Source organism: Pagrus major, chromosome 2 (genome assembly GCF_040436345.1).
Source record: "Pagrus major chromosome 2, Pma_NU_1.0".
Lineage (NCBI taxonomy): Eukaryota > Metazoa > Chordata > Actinopteri > Spariformes > Sparidae > Pagrus > Pagrus major.
Window position 1 is genome coordinate 14910096 of NC_133216.1, and position 14730 is coordinate 14924825.

Here is a 14730-nt window from a genome sequence, read left to right on the forward strand (position 1 = left end):
TGGTACTGCAGCACCATCATGTGGTTAACAAGTGTAAGCTTCCGACGCTGTCACAGTTTCCCCCCAGGACACCACTCTTCACTGACAGCATTGTGGCAAAAAGGATTACGGTAATATGCTGTAAATCAATGCAGTTGCAAACTTTTATGTGCTTCCCAGTCGTCAGTTGCTCAACCAAAGATTCCCCGCAGGCTTTGAGAGAGCACGATTACTCATACGAGACCAATTAGGATGTGGCTCACAGTGTGGTTTTTTTTATCAACAGCTCAGACAACTTGATTAATTGCGGGCCACATGTTTGGAAGAATTACTGGAAATAAATAATGACATTTCAAACAGTTATTTTGTTATATGAATACTTTGACATCATTAAAGATGATTCTGTTACCTCTGGAGACCAGAATTTCTATGTATTAGATTAGAAACCTTGTAAACTGTCTAGAATATTTTTTTTTGTCTCATATCACATTCACATTACATTACATGAGTAAATGAGCTGACTTTCATGTTAAGCAGCGGGGATGATGGCATTGCAGCTGCAAGGTGTGAAGGCTCCCACGCCAGAGACCACTGTTCAAGACAGCGTTTCATTTTTTACATTTTAAGGCCCCAAACCACTGGAAGGCTTGAGACAATTTTCAGCCATGTTATGGCGACAAATGTTAAGTTGTACAAGAATTGTACGGTTTCAACATATCTGTGGTTTGCAGAAACGTACGCCAACATTTATTCTGGGTTGTTTTTCAGCAAAAACTTAGATACAAGTTTGGAGTTTTGTCAATTCCACCAAGTTTAAAGCTGCCAGGAACCCAAAATCCCGGGTGCCTATAAAAATGAACAAATCTCCAGTGATAATCACTCAAAACATTTTCTAGTGAATCCGGCTGCCTCGCAAGGTAATATACTAACACATACTGCAGAGAAATTTAAGCCATAAAAGTGCGGGAGTCTATTATTGCAACTTTTCTCTGAAGGTTAATGTATGCCTGTAAATCACTGAAAATATTAAAGGTGCACTATGGAGCTTTCCTAGTAACAGTTCTAGTAACTTACTGATGCCCTTTGTTCTTACTCTGCCATAAATCAAAATACAAGGCCGTTTTGCTCAATTGTTTGCAAACGATCAAAAGATTTAAGACTCATGTTAGGTCTTGCAAACAAAAAAGTGTTAAATAACTCTATATTCCAACAGTTATTACTTTTCTAAACACTGTTCTTGGAAAAAAAGAAAGGAGTCGTGCAAATGTGGTGACGCAGAGCAGAGGAGATTGCTAATAGTTAGCTCAAATGACGACAATGCTCACAGCAAATTTGTTGCTTTCAAAATGCTTTCAACTGGCTTTCTCAGCTCGTCTCCAACATGATGTATATATGAAGTTATGTCACTCGGACTAAAACATGCTCAGTGACAACAAATGATGCCAGACAGAACCATCATTTTATTTTCTTTGACCTCGGAGCACATACCAATCACAACTTTAAAAAAAAACAGTGTTTCAGACATTTGTCAACCTGTGAGAGGAAAACTCAAACCTCCATCTTAATCTCCACACAACTGAAAACAAAGAAGCTCTACGAATAGCTTCCTGCCTTAAACAGTTTGATGACGATGGCTTCGTGGGGCCGCAGCTCCAGCTTGTCCAGAGTCATGGACCCCAGTCGGTCCATCCCTGTGCTGGTGAAAAACACTCCAGCCTCAGGCAGGCTTGGGGCCCAGGCAGGGTCCAGGCCGTGGGGCTCGGGCCCCACGTTGAGCAGGATGAGGAAGTGGACACAACCCCAGGAGCGCAGGAAAGCCAGGATCGGGGGTGATGAAGGAGAGGCGAGAGTGGAGTTAAAGGAGGAGGAGGAGTTGGTGGAGGAGTTGAAGGGGAGGAAAGTGAAGCTGCCGTACAGGAGAGCTTCTTCTCTGGCTCTGGAGCGACTGAGGGAGGTGAAGAGAGCGACAGCTAAATGCTTCGTCTTCTCCCTGTCCTGAGGGAGGGATGGTGGGACAAGTGTCAGACCAGACCAAACTTTTTGTAGATTTACATGAATAGAGAAGACTCGTTCATATTTTTTGTAGGGCATCCATTACTCACTGCGTCTGATTCTATCGCCTCTCCATTTGACGAGCCGACCTTTAGAGACACGTTCTGTGTGGAAGAAAGGTTTCATTTGGTAACATGTCATTTGAAACAGACAGTTAACAAACTAAGTCCTCAAGCAGGACTTCACCTGTGTTTGGTCGAGGTCTTCGTCATACTGGACGGCAGGTGATCCTGGCAGCGTCATCATCAACACAAGGAGTAATTTCTTCAAGTCAGGAGATGCTTTTCCTCCAACCTGCAAAAGAACACATTACAGTTGTACAAGGACACCTCCCCTAAACCAAAGCTCAATAAAATTGCAACTATTTAACATTTCCAGCAAAAATTGCAATTATTTTCTGATTACAGTCTCTCCAATGTGAGGTTACATCACTGTAAACTGTCATGTAGTCTTGTTGTTGTTGTTACTTGTTACCTACATTCAGTATATTCAACTAATGGGTGCAAAATGTCAAGAATGTAGTAAGAAAAAAAAGACTTTCACTGCTATTTACATATGTTGATGTAACATTGTACCATCAAAAAGTATTTAGACTATATTTGCTTTATGCTCCTACTCACTATTGTAGGTATATTTTAAAACCAATTAAAACCCATCGGAGGAGCGGTGCAATGGATCAGGGTAAAGGCTTGAGGATGCCAATGACACCACAAATCAAAAACTCACTAGCTCCCATTAAACAGGTGAACATTTTACACAAATGTAGTTGACATGATGTAAAGGGAAAGTGTTGATTTCCATAGTTGTAACGTTAAGCATAGCTACTCAAAAGGCTACTCTTTCGTCTCTGGACTGATTTCTTGCTCTCTACATACTTTGCCATCAAAAAATATAACAGTACTTGAATAAAACTGACTTGTATACTGATCAAGTTCACTGTGTTTCGTGTCTTACTGTCCAGCTGGGCCATATGATGTCTTCTCTCGTTTGCAGGTGCGTCTCTATGGCATCAGCGACTTCGTTGGCAGACAGGAGGTGATTTGAAGATGGCAGAATCGACCTCATGACCATATCGACCAGCGTAACATTGTTTAGAGGAGGCAGAACGTCTTGAGTCTGTTTCACCACCAGTATCCTGCAGAGACACATACAGATGTTCAACCACCTCTGAACTTCATTTCAAAATGAACAGAAACGTCTATCCACATCTGCCTGTGATACCTTTCTTCCTCCTGACTGCTGAATTCCTTGAAGACACCTCTCCACTCCACCAGAGTCTGAAATGTAAATATATTATTATAAAAGGAGTTTGTGGAAACTGCTTGCATTATTGAGTATTATTTTACCTTTTCTGAATACGCTGCGTCTGTGTCACAGATTGCAAACCCTGCCACCCCCTGCTCCAACCAGAACCGCAGTGTATACTGTGGAAGAAGAATCCTCATGTTATTATCGGAAATCCAGCATCACTGAGAGCTCAGTTCAGTGGGACGAACAGAGAAATAGGTTTATATGCGTACTGTGGCTGAGAGGTTCAAACGCTGGCTTCCTGCTACATCCAGTTCACAGAAGTCCAACACCACTTTGAGATCTGCAGGACAAATTAAATGCTCATTAATCATCAGATCATGCAGCAAAAGAGTTTATTCAGGCCTTCACTCACCTGCTCTGTTGCTCTCTGTGAGCAGATGCTGGATCTCAGCCACAGTCTTTAACCTTTCACCAGTGACAGTGACGTTTGAAGGAGATGCTTCTTTGTCAGACAGACCCGCCAGGATTAGGGCCCCGATACCCAGAGACCTGAGGTAGGGAAGCTGCTCACACAGAGCTGCAGAGATTAAACATTAGACTAGGTCAGTAACATAACTTCCTTTGTTTGCGTTTATTCTTATGCCTTTTTTCTGTAGTGACTCAATTTTCCTGCATGACATCAAATAAAGGTTTATTTTCTTTTCATAGTTCTGTTCATAGTTTGTTGCCATCATGTGGTAGCACACAACATGATTCCTGCAACTGACTCGGAAGTATAGTGATGAGAGATATACAACAGTTTTCCACCCTGATTAGAGAGCCATGTGCAACTCTTTCATGAGAGCACAACAAACATTAGCCTCAGACAGATATTCCCACAGTCATCAAAGAGCCTGATTGAGGTTCGTCAAAGGTCGTGGTTGAATTAAATGTTCTCATACATTGTGAACACGACTGATGAGATTAATATCAGCCGTGTGGTTCTCAGTGGAAGAAACTGCAGCTCAAAAAAAACTGCAATGAACAACCTCTGAGCAAGGCTATATTGCCAACCAGGCAATAAACAGAGACAAGACCGACAAAGGTCATTGTATGTCAATTTGTTTGTGCTGGTTTAATTGACATTTTGGGGGAATTCACCCAAAAATTAAAAAAAATAATTATATATATATATATATATATATATACACATACACACACACACACACATATACATATATATATATATACATATATATACATATACATATATACACACACACACACACACACACACACATAGAGATAGAGAGAGAGAGAGAGAGAGAGAGAGAGAGACCCGAAATTAATTTGAAGAAACGTTATTTGGACTACGAAACTTCACTCGACATTCGTTCAGCATGGGGTTGAGGAGATAAAGACCAAATTTTCATTTTTGGGTGAACTTCTCCTTTAACATGATCAGGGCCATAAAGTAGGCTCTGCTTCATTGCATAATCTTGAAGCCTCGTCTTTCAGAGCGCCCCTCTGTGTCCAAATCCACTTGCATTATTTCAGTTTTACACTTATATTTTGCATTTTCTTTAATTAATATGTTTTTTTTTAAAAAACTACCACACACGGCTCATACATGTCACCATATAAACTTTCTTTCAGGGTCTATGTTTTGTAGACACTGTCATGCCTATTCAACTACTTTGTTAGAAGGGCCAGATTTAATAAGAGTGCCGTGCCAATGGGCCGGACTTTTACATTCCCAATGTCTGACGTGTGAAGCTTGTATTTCAAATGTGTTAAAACAATGCACTTTTTTTCCCCCTCTGCTTTGTTTATTAGTTTTCTCAATTGCAAAAAGGAACTTAACATGTACAAAAGTACAGGGAAATAAAAACAAAGCACCTTTTTAATATTAGAAGTCGGTCGTCTGTTTGATTCGCTGCTTAAACAGCCTGGGCTGGAACTTTTTAAATGACAGAGTATTTTTTTTGTTTAGCAACAGACATAACTAATAAATTTGCTCATTTGCCTACAAAAGGAAATGATCAGAGGGCCGGAATGAGGTTGTCGAAGGGCCGCATTGGGCCCTCCAGCCACCAGTTGAATAGGTCTGCTCTGACCACCAGGAGTCAGGCAGACAGACAAACTTCTGAATGTGCAGAAATTAACTTGCACATGGACTGCAACTAAAAAAGGCATGTTTTATAAGACACAAATATTGATAAAACGCTGTCGTTGTGTTTCCTCACCGCTGACGCCTCCTGGCCCCTCAGTGTCGGGCTGCAGCTGGTAGAACAGCGTCTTCTGCCACCACTGGAGCGGAGTCACCACCGGCCGGGGGCTCATCACCACGATGGCGATGGAGGTGGCGAGCATAGCCAGCCAGGCCAGCCAGAAGAGCAGCACCAGGTAGCAGCGCACCTTCCTCCAGCCCGGACCCCCCGCGGCGGCCTCCAGCTGCTCCCTGGACAGGGGCTTCCAGCGGTAGACCACCTCGGGCTCGGGCTCCTCCTCCGGGATGAGCAGCGGGGAGGACTCGGAGGCCGCCACGCTGCTCGACAGCACGGAGCCCGGCACGCTGCCGTACCCGGTGTCACCTGCGTTCAGAGGCATCCTGCCTGGCTGCAGGTGAGGGACAGATAGACAGGTTTCATTTGGATAAACATGGAAACAGTTTTTTGTTTTTGTTTGCTTGTTCTGTCTTCATACCTTGCTGCCTGTCTCCTCAGTTTGTTCCATAAAAAACCACAGGGACACTATAGATGGTAACACTCAGCATGCAGCACCCACCTTTCCCCTGCTACTTCCTGTCTTACACAGGTGTTTGAATTCATTTAATTAACTGATTGGCCTTAAACACCAAAGAAGAGGAAGAATAATACAAGTTACTGTGAGTCTTCAAAATAGATTTACTTTCAGACAAGGAGGGAAGACCTAAGAGCGCCTTTGTGACCTGTTGTAATATCTAAAATATGAGAATGTGCACTCTAGACCTGCATGTTCATATGTACACTGAAATAATTAATCGTCACAGGTTCCTCCTTCATAAACCAACTACAATGTAAAGTAAAATCTCAAGTAAACATTTATTCTAAAGTTCTAATCAAATCCATTTTATTTATATAGCCTTAATTAGTCACATTGCCTCAGTGGGCTTTACAATCCGTACAGCGTGCGTCGTCCTCTGTCCTTAGACCCTCGATTTGAGTGAGGAAAAACAAGATGGAAGAAACCTCAGGAAGAGCCACAGAGGAGGGATCCCTCTCCCAGGAAGGACAGGCATGCAATAGATGTTACCCTTTTATCACATCTTCCTTTTGATTACTCTTCATTTAGATACATTTTACCATTAGTACCTATGTTTGCAACCTCTGTGGCTGCAGCTATCTTGGCCTGGACACTCAAAATCATTCAATCCCACTCAAATCAGTTAGGCTCATAAAAACCCTTTAGACAATAATGACAAAAATGCATTGAAGATAATACAAGCTTCACTTGACAGCAGTGGCTGGTTAAGGGGGCCTCTGGTGGCCATTAGGCTGTAAACGGCTGCTTAGTTCACCAGTAGGCTCGGATCATAGAGAGACTCCAGCTGACCAGGTCAGGTTCAAACCCAGGACCGTCCTGCTGTGAGGTCACTTTGCCCTCAAGTTACATATCTAAGCACCACCCAAACACAATGACTACTCACACTGTCTTTCTGAGGTTTCTTTCCTTCCCCTTCAGGTCGTTTCTTCTTGTCCTTCTCGTCTTTCCTCTTTATCTTTGTCCACAAGTGTTCCCAGCTGAGCAGCACCGACCTGAGTGGAATATTTGTGTGATCAGACTTGTCAGGAGTGAGGAGGTGAGAAGGACCCTCTGTCCAGTAAAAGAGCTGCTCCGTCAATTAATACAGAGGTGCTGAGCCTCACCACACCCTCTCAACACATTCTGGAGAACCCATGACTGCCAGAGAGAGATGGAGCCCCCTGAAGACCCTCCTGTCGTAGTCAGGACAATGCTTTTTATATCTTCTTAGTCTGTGAGCTGAATGTCTTACACACTTTTATTTGGGTTGGAGTGTTTGAATGAAATGCAGGATTGTAAATTCAATGCCAGCTAGCTGAAACAAGCCAATGTTTGACATTTTTCGCTTGAAAAACATCAAAACGACTGTTTCAGCTTCCAAAAACTTGAAAATGTACTTTTTTCTTATTTTATATGGTCTATTAACTTACGTCATTGTAGACTGTACTATTAGTTAGACAAAACAAACAAAACTTTTTCACTATTTTTGACATTTTTGATAGACAAAACTATTAATTGAGAAATTCATCAGCCAACTAATTGATAACCAAGTTGTTAGAGCCCTAAATTACTGTAAATCTCAAAGAAATAAGTTGGTCGAGATGTGGAAAACACAATATTATTAAACGAAACATATACTAAAAACATTGGTCAAAGAATAAAGAAAAATAAACCCATCATTTTATAGTATCTTTGTATAATAATAACAAACTATACTATCAGTGAGTCTTGTGCCTTGTCTTGTGCAAATCTGTTTCCTAGAGAACGAGAGAACAACTTTTGAATCGCACTGTGACGTAACACATGACACGTCCCCTCTAAAGTGCCACAGGCGTCCACGTTTAATGAGGTATGTGTGCTAATTCCTGGGAACATCTCATCCTCTTTCCCTCGTATGGCCCTCCACCCTCCCTCCATCTCTCTCCGGCGTTCCTTATCCTTTTGTGTCTCCCCCTCTGGCTTTCTTCTCTCATGGCGTACGTTCATGATTTCGCAATAACAAGTTCTCTCTATCCATGTCACCTCTGCTACCTGACAGCATTGTGCAAACTAATTATTTAGTGAGAGACGCTGCGTTTCCTCACGAGACTCTCTGACACACATGCGACTCACGTGTGGAGCACATAGATGAAACCTAAGCTGTTGTTTTTTAACGTTGCAGTGCTATTTGGGGTTTTTGTGCGATTAATTGCTTGAGAGTAAAGAATGTCAGATCATTTGTTTCCACATGTACAGTTTGTATATAGTATCGGCTACACAGTGAAGAAAAATGAGCCGCCTTATACAGAAGCCTCCAGCATGTGCAGATAATTTATCTTTCAGACACTTTACTGTTAAGTGTTATTAAATACTCCCTGTCAATAAAAAAAAGAACGTACTGTAGCATCAATATTACAAAAGAAATGACACAGCAGGTATTTGAAATTTCGCTTTAATGCACCTGAAAACAAATGCTCATCGAGAATATGTTACACAAATTCTTCCTTAGCTTAGTGCTCGTCTAAAATGTAAAGTTCCCCTTTAAGCTGGTCTCCGTGGAGACGGTGAGGCTGGTGATGATTCCCCTCTTTTAGTTTGAGTCCTCCTCCGATCCTTCGATGTCCTGAAACGCAACGAGACACGCTGAATACTGTACACATATTTTACTTACAAAAGAGCAACAAGTACTTTTACATCGGTTTAAAAATCAAAGGTCATGACGACGACTTTAGTTTCTTTCATGAGAAATCCTTGAATATCTGCGTTACCTTTACTGTGAATGCTTTACAATGAGTAAATGGGGCAGGTCAGGTGGTGGAGAATTTGTATTAACATTTTATTTACATTATTCCTGCAGCTACTAATGAATTTTCATTATTGATTTATTGGTCAAGAAAAAGTAATGTATGGAGATTGTTTTAATGTGATTATTTCCTTGATGTACTGACAGCCACACCTAATGTCATGTGACTGATGTCTTACCATTGGCTCCTGAGATTTGATAGCGGAGATATGTTTCTGATATGCAGAGATGATACAGTCTCGCCTGAAAAAGAAACAGTGGTATTAGGTCAAAAGGAGTTCTGTTTTGATTCCCCAAAAATCTTCACGTGTTTTCTTTCTTTCTTTCTTTTTTGTTTGTTTGCTTTTGCTCGGACTCACTTGCTGGTGATGCCTCCTCCTGGTGGAAGTCCTGGCATCTCCTCCGCAGCCAGGAATTTGATGACGTACAAAAGGTCAGGGTCCTCATCTCTGGACCTCATCATCTGGATGATTTCTGTGAAGTGAGAATCAAAATGGTTATAAATGAAGAAGCTAACAGTAGTCTAGAGTGGAGAGTGTTTTGTTGTTGGGGTTTGCAGTGACTCTTTACCTTCCACTTTCATATCGATCTGTTGCTCCAGCTCTGCCTCCTGCTGCAGGGCCTCCTGAGACACCTGGGGGGCGCCGGGGAAGCAGACGATGATGATGCTGATGTTATCCAGGCTGCCCTGTGGAGGGAGACAGGACAGAAAGATCAGAGTTTGAGGTACTCCAGTACATTTCAGAGGGAAATAATGTACTTTTTATTGAATTACTTCTTACTTCTAATTCATTTATTTGACAGCTAGTAACTGATAAGTTACTTTGCAGATTAATATTTAGGAACCCAATACTGAGCATATGCACCAGAGCTGTATCCTTTACCTGGATGTAGAAAATCTTCATTGTGTTCTTGATGCTAGGGACCACCAAAGTCTAACGTGTAAATCTAAAGGCCTTTACACAGTGGCTCGTAAAACGTCTGTATCTGTGCACATAAAACGGACAGACTCCTTCTGTTATGGCTTGAACGACTTTGATTTAGCATATAGTCCGCCTCACCAATCAGAACATAACTGATTAATAGGCTAATAATATTAATATTAACATTAATACTCATCATCATCATGACATGTTGTGTTTTCGCAAAAAAATGACAAAAAAAAAATTCAAAAATGTTATTTATTGATCTTTTATCATCTGTCCCTTGTAGTGGCCATCAGGTCTTGTTTGATCACAAAATGTAATGATGCAATGTAATGATACTGCATTCATTTTCCTGTGGATTTCTGTTAACATTTCTTTTCATTGCATGAACATTAACAGTTGTAGGTAACTGAAGGTACTGAAAATTGATTGTCTTGACAGCTTTGGTGTGTTGAGACACTCAGGTCACATAGAAATACTCGGTATTTAATATAATATGGTTTCAAAGGCGGGGGGAATCCTTAACAGTAACGCTTTTTGTTTGACTTTTGGTAATCCCAGAGAGGACTTGTAGGCACCAGTCTAGTGACATGTTATGAGATGTTATACAGTATATTTAACTACTTTTTTGTTTTAGCTCCACCTCTCCCACGTATTACATTAAAATACTGCTTGTATATTAAGTCAGTAATTACAATCCAATAATGTAACACATGATAATATAACTCATGCCTGCATAATAACTGCTTTTACTTTAGATACGTTCAGTACATTTTCTGATGATACTTATACAATTATTTGATTATTTTCTCGATTAATCGATTAGTTATTTGGTCTATCAAATATCGGTGTTTCCCAAGATGACATCTTCAAATGTCTTCTTTTGTCCAAACCCAAAGATATTCAGTTTATTATCATAGAGGAGGAAAGAAACCAGAAAATAACCACATTTAAGAAGCTGGAATCAGAGAATTTTGACTTTTTTTCCCGGTAAAACATTGCTCAAACCAATTAATCGATTATTAAAATAGTTGGCGAGTGATTTAATAGTTGACAACTAACTGTTTTAATTATTGCAGCTCTGAGTAGTCAAGTATTTTCACACAGTGGTACCGGTACTTTTACTTAAATAAAGGATCTTAATACCTCTTCAGACCCTTGAAATAGACCTATTTACTGGGAAAATAGCACTGAGGTCTGTGTCAGGTTGGATGGAGATATATTTTGGTTTGGACATGACATTAATCCCCTTATTATGTCACAGTTAAGTACTTAAAGATGTTGATAATCAGATTTTTTAAACACATTACTTCAGTGTAGGCTTTGGAAAAATGCAACTGATAATTAGAGCTAGACAGAAAAATCAGCCAGGCTGATATCAGCTGTTGTTTGTTTATGTTGTGCGTTCATCTTAAAAACAGCTGATATAAAGTTATCCAATTTTTTTAATTATCTGTTGTTGGCTGGGCTATACTGTGAAGTCATTGCAGTTTTCCAACCATCAGCCGTGTTGGTTATGACGTCAGAGGTGCGAGGCTCAGTGCGTCCTGGAACATGTAGTCTACAACAGCACAGGACAGTAATAAGCCTTTTCAGGTGAAATAAATAGCAGCTTGTCCAGCCGGGATAAAGCCTCTGAGCCGGTGTGTACAGAGCGGTGACACAGAGCTGCCTTCAACAGATGCACATTCAGTCTTAATCCGTGCCATGTGTAGCATTTCTCCCCTCCTATCCCATGTCCTCAGGAAGCCCTAATACAGCTATTTATAGGGCGAGCTGAGGGCTCGTCAGTGTTCAGACTGGCAGTTACTAACAAGCGCTAAGAAGACCTGCAGGAGAAATCCACTTATGTAATTCCTCCTCACAGAGACCCTCCCCACCGCCAACACCTGTCAGGATCTTTTAATGTAAAGCTTCCCATTCATGAATCCCCCCGCTGTGACGCTGTGTGTCGTAGAGAAATCCAGCTGATTTTGTAGAAATTTCAGTTCACATCTACTTAAGTAGATTAATTACGTTTTTTCCATAACTTTTTTTTTTTACTTGCTGCACTCTAACCTGTGCTTTTAGTCATCATGGAGATTAGAACCATACTTGAAAATCTGGAATGACTGCTTCGACGAACGCTTAATAAACACAAGTTATATGTTTTGACTTTGTTCCCCTCATGGTTACAGCCGTATATTGAACCTCAACACAATGTGTCACACTTTGTATGAAACACTGTCATCGATGTATTCTTTGATTAGATCAGTTCCTGATTTGAATACATTTTTAAAGGTGCAATATGTAAGGATTTCAGTTGGAAACATTAAAAAAACTAACTAGAATTTTCTGAATAATCTGAAGAAATTACAATTTTGACATTATAACTGCTAATTGTGTTGCAGAGATATCCACTGACCAGCTAGCCCCGGCCCATCTCGGTCTAAAGCTCCCATGCTGGCAGTGTAAACACCAACACTCCCCCGGGGCTCCGAGCTCCCAGCCCGCACCGCTAGCTGCATGGTTAACTAAGATAACTAGCTAAGGGCAGCTACAGTTAGCAGCAGTTAGCTGTTACTCTGGTGATATTCTGCCCTGTATTTTTTTTTTAAGGAATGACTTTGACAGGTGGCCAAAATTCAGTCTTTTCTTGAAGCTTGTTGTTTTATACTGATGATCTTCCTCTGCAAGTAGAGTTTGTGCAGCTTCGTGAAATTTTAGATGTTTGAATTTTCAATATTTGGAGCATTATTTTGATCTTTCATCCTTTTAAAAACTGAGATTGAAAGTTCCGACTTCTCACCTTATAGAGACAGAGGTCTATGACTTGGGCGCATATCTCTCTCAGGTCATCGCACACCTGCAGCCGGCTACGCACGAAGGCACACAGTTCCTCATTACCAATGGCGTCCCACACACCGTCACACGCTAGAATGAGGAACTCATCTTCGGGTGTCCTCTCCATCTCATACACTTCGGGCTCTGGTGACACTAGCTGCTCTGTCTGCGGCCTCCAGTCCACCTCCTTGAAGTCAAAGTCCCCCAGAGCTCTGGAAACGGCCAGCGAGCCGTTAACCCTCTGCAGGGTCACCGAGCCCCCAGCGTTCTGGATGCGCTCCTTTTCTCTAGGGTTGAACGGCTTGTGGTCCTCCGTGTAGAAGACCACCTGGCCGTTGTGGCAGAGCAGGGTGCGGGAGTCCCCACAGTTAATAAAGTAAATGTAGCGTGGTGAGAGCATGACAGCTGCCGCGGTGGAGCCACTTCGGTCCCAGTTGTCCTGGCGAGCCAGTTTGTGCATGTGGGTATCAATGTCCAGGAAGCCTTCACGGATCCCCTCCTTCACCTGCTCGGGGGCCTCGGTTGCTTTAACTCCACCTGTGGGAAATGAGGGCGAAACGTTGTGGTTTTAAGATTTAAACCATACTGTTTAGTTTCTGGCATTTCCATATTTGTTCAGAGGCCAACACACATGAAACCAGATACCATATTAAAGGGTACCTCCACCAATTTTATACATTGAAGTGCATTTACAGGTCTTGAGGAGTAGTAAAAGTAGTAAAAAAGTCTTAAATGGTTCCAGAGGAAGCTGCATGTTATCTGATAAATTGCATCCACTGATGTCACTGATGTGGGCAAGTTGCATTGTGGGTAAGGCAGGCGCCAAGTTTTGAAAAGGAAGAAGAATAATTGGAATAATAAAGGCAATATCCTCTGGTTATGCTGACCATAATGAGTCCAAAACTGTTATAGGGGTGTAATGCAGACCAAAGGACTGCTTTTAAAACCTGTTTTGTTCAAGAGTAATCTGGCTACAGATTAAAGATTACAGCCTGTAATTATGTAACATGTAATATGATTGTTAATGTTCTCATATGGCTAACCAATCTGCTCACAGCTCAAAATGTTATGTATAAAACTTAATATCTGCATGAATGTCAGCAGCTGTGGTTTGTTTTGATCACCAAGATGTGTTTCAGGCCAGTGAAGAAAAACATCACAATATTCAGAATTCTTGTTTTGAAAAATGTCTACAACTATTGAATGTGTCTCATAAACTTCATTACTGTATATATTTTATTGCATGTTATACTTCCAAGGCAATCTCACCCTTTAATAATTGTTAAAATATTATGATTTTACAAGATCCAAAGGCTTTATTGTCATATGCAGAGATAAACAAATTATGAATGCAATGACATTCTTAGTTCATAATGTCTCTACCTAGTGCTGTAAACCTATTTAAAATATACTGGAAACATTAAGTTTAAAAAGTAATTGTTAAATATTTGGTAAAATAGACTAATACCTTACATGATATTAAATTACATTCATTTGTAAACAACTTAACTTATAGTAAGTGTATTTAAACTCTGTCTGAAGAGCCAGGTGTCCTAATATAACTGAGTAGACATCCAATTATCCAATTATCAACTGAAAGTGTTTTCAGTGCCACAGTGCCAGTGCTTAGAGATACGTATAGGCCTATATTTTTAACCATCGTGAATTGTAAGACTAATCGTATTAGCCTCTAATTGTTCTGTACCTGTTGCCAGGATGTGATCCAGCAAGTTTTTGGAGCAGTACTGTGCCACCGTGGTGCCTGCATGTCCATCAAAAACTGCAAAGTATCCCCACTCCGTCAACTCTCCTTTCAGCTGGGGCATGCAGGTGTGGGCATCCTCCATCTGAGCCCTCCAGCCCTGCATGCTCGCCACAGCATAGTTCAACCCCGAATCAGAACTCCCCTCTGACACGTGCTTCTCCAGGATGGGACGGTCCAGGTATGGGCTCGGGAACGCGTCATCCTCATCCAAACTGTCATCCTCCTCGGGCCCTGCTTCCCTGGTCCCCCCTTTGAAAAAGAAGGTGACCATCTTCTCTGTCTCTTTGACAAGCTGCCGGAGAAAAGAGGGCACCTCCACATTACTGGCCCGCCTGGCTGTCCTCATCACCCCGCGGAGCCTGTGCTCAAGCTTCTTGCTCGACCTGGCA

At 41.4% G+C, this 14730-nt stretch overlaps 2 protein-coding genes and 1 long non-coding RNA gene across 4 annotated transcripts; 1 reads left to right on the plus strand and 2 right to left on the minus strand.

Annotated features, from left to right (window-relative positions):
• Positions 1 to 1419: 1419 nt before the first annotated feature.
• On the minus strand, positions 1420 to 6066 carry LOC141009251 (amino acid transporter heavy chain SLC3A2). Its single transcript, XM_073481757.1, has 10 exons — positions 5968 to 6066; positions 5508 to 5880; positions 3695 to 3859; positions 3552 to 3622; positions 3378 to 3455; positions 3253 to 3308; positions 2986 to 3166; positions 2218 to 2325; positions 2082 to 2135; positions 1420 to 1974 (listed from the first exon to the last, which is right to left on the minus strand). Exons 1-10 carry the CDS (start codon positions 5995 to 5997, stop codon positions 1573 to 1575), a joined length of 1518 nt encoding a protein of 505 aa, XP_073337858.1. The 5' UTR covers positions 5998 to 6066; the 3' UTR covers positions 1420 to 1572.
• LOC141009278 (uncharacterized) lies at positions 5800 to 14377 on the plus strand. Of its 2 annotated transcripts, none has more exons than XR_012180130.1 (5): positions 5800 to 5886; positions 7807 to 7894; positions 9216 to 9308; positions 9429 to 9553; positions 14292 to 14377. It is a non-coding gene; the product is annotated as an uncharacterized lncRNA (long non-coding RNA). The 2 variants fall into 2 exon arrangements; XR_012180131.1 differs by having other exon boundaries at positions 9216 to 9260.
• On the minus strand, positions 8615 to 14691 carry ppm1na (protein phosphatase, Mg2+/Mn2+ dependent, 1Na (putative)). The gene is made up of 6 exons (XM_073481791.1): positions 14282 to 14691; positions 12542 to 13113; positions 9398 to 9515; positions 9187 to 9301; positions 9007 to 9070; positions 8615 to 8647 (listed from the first exon to the last, which is right to left on the minus strand). Exons 1-6 carry the CDS (start codon positions 14685 to 14687, stop codon positions 8615 to 8617), a joined length of 1308 nt encoding a protein of 435 aa, XP_073337892.1. The 5' UTR covers positions 14688 to 14691.
• Positions 14692 to 14730: the final 39 nt, after the last annotated feature.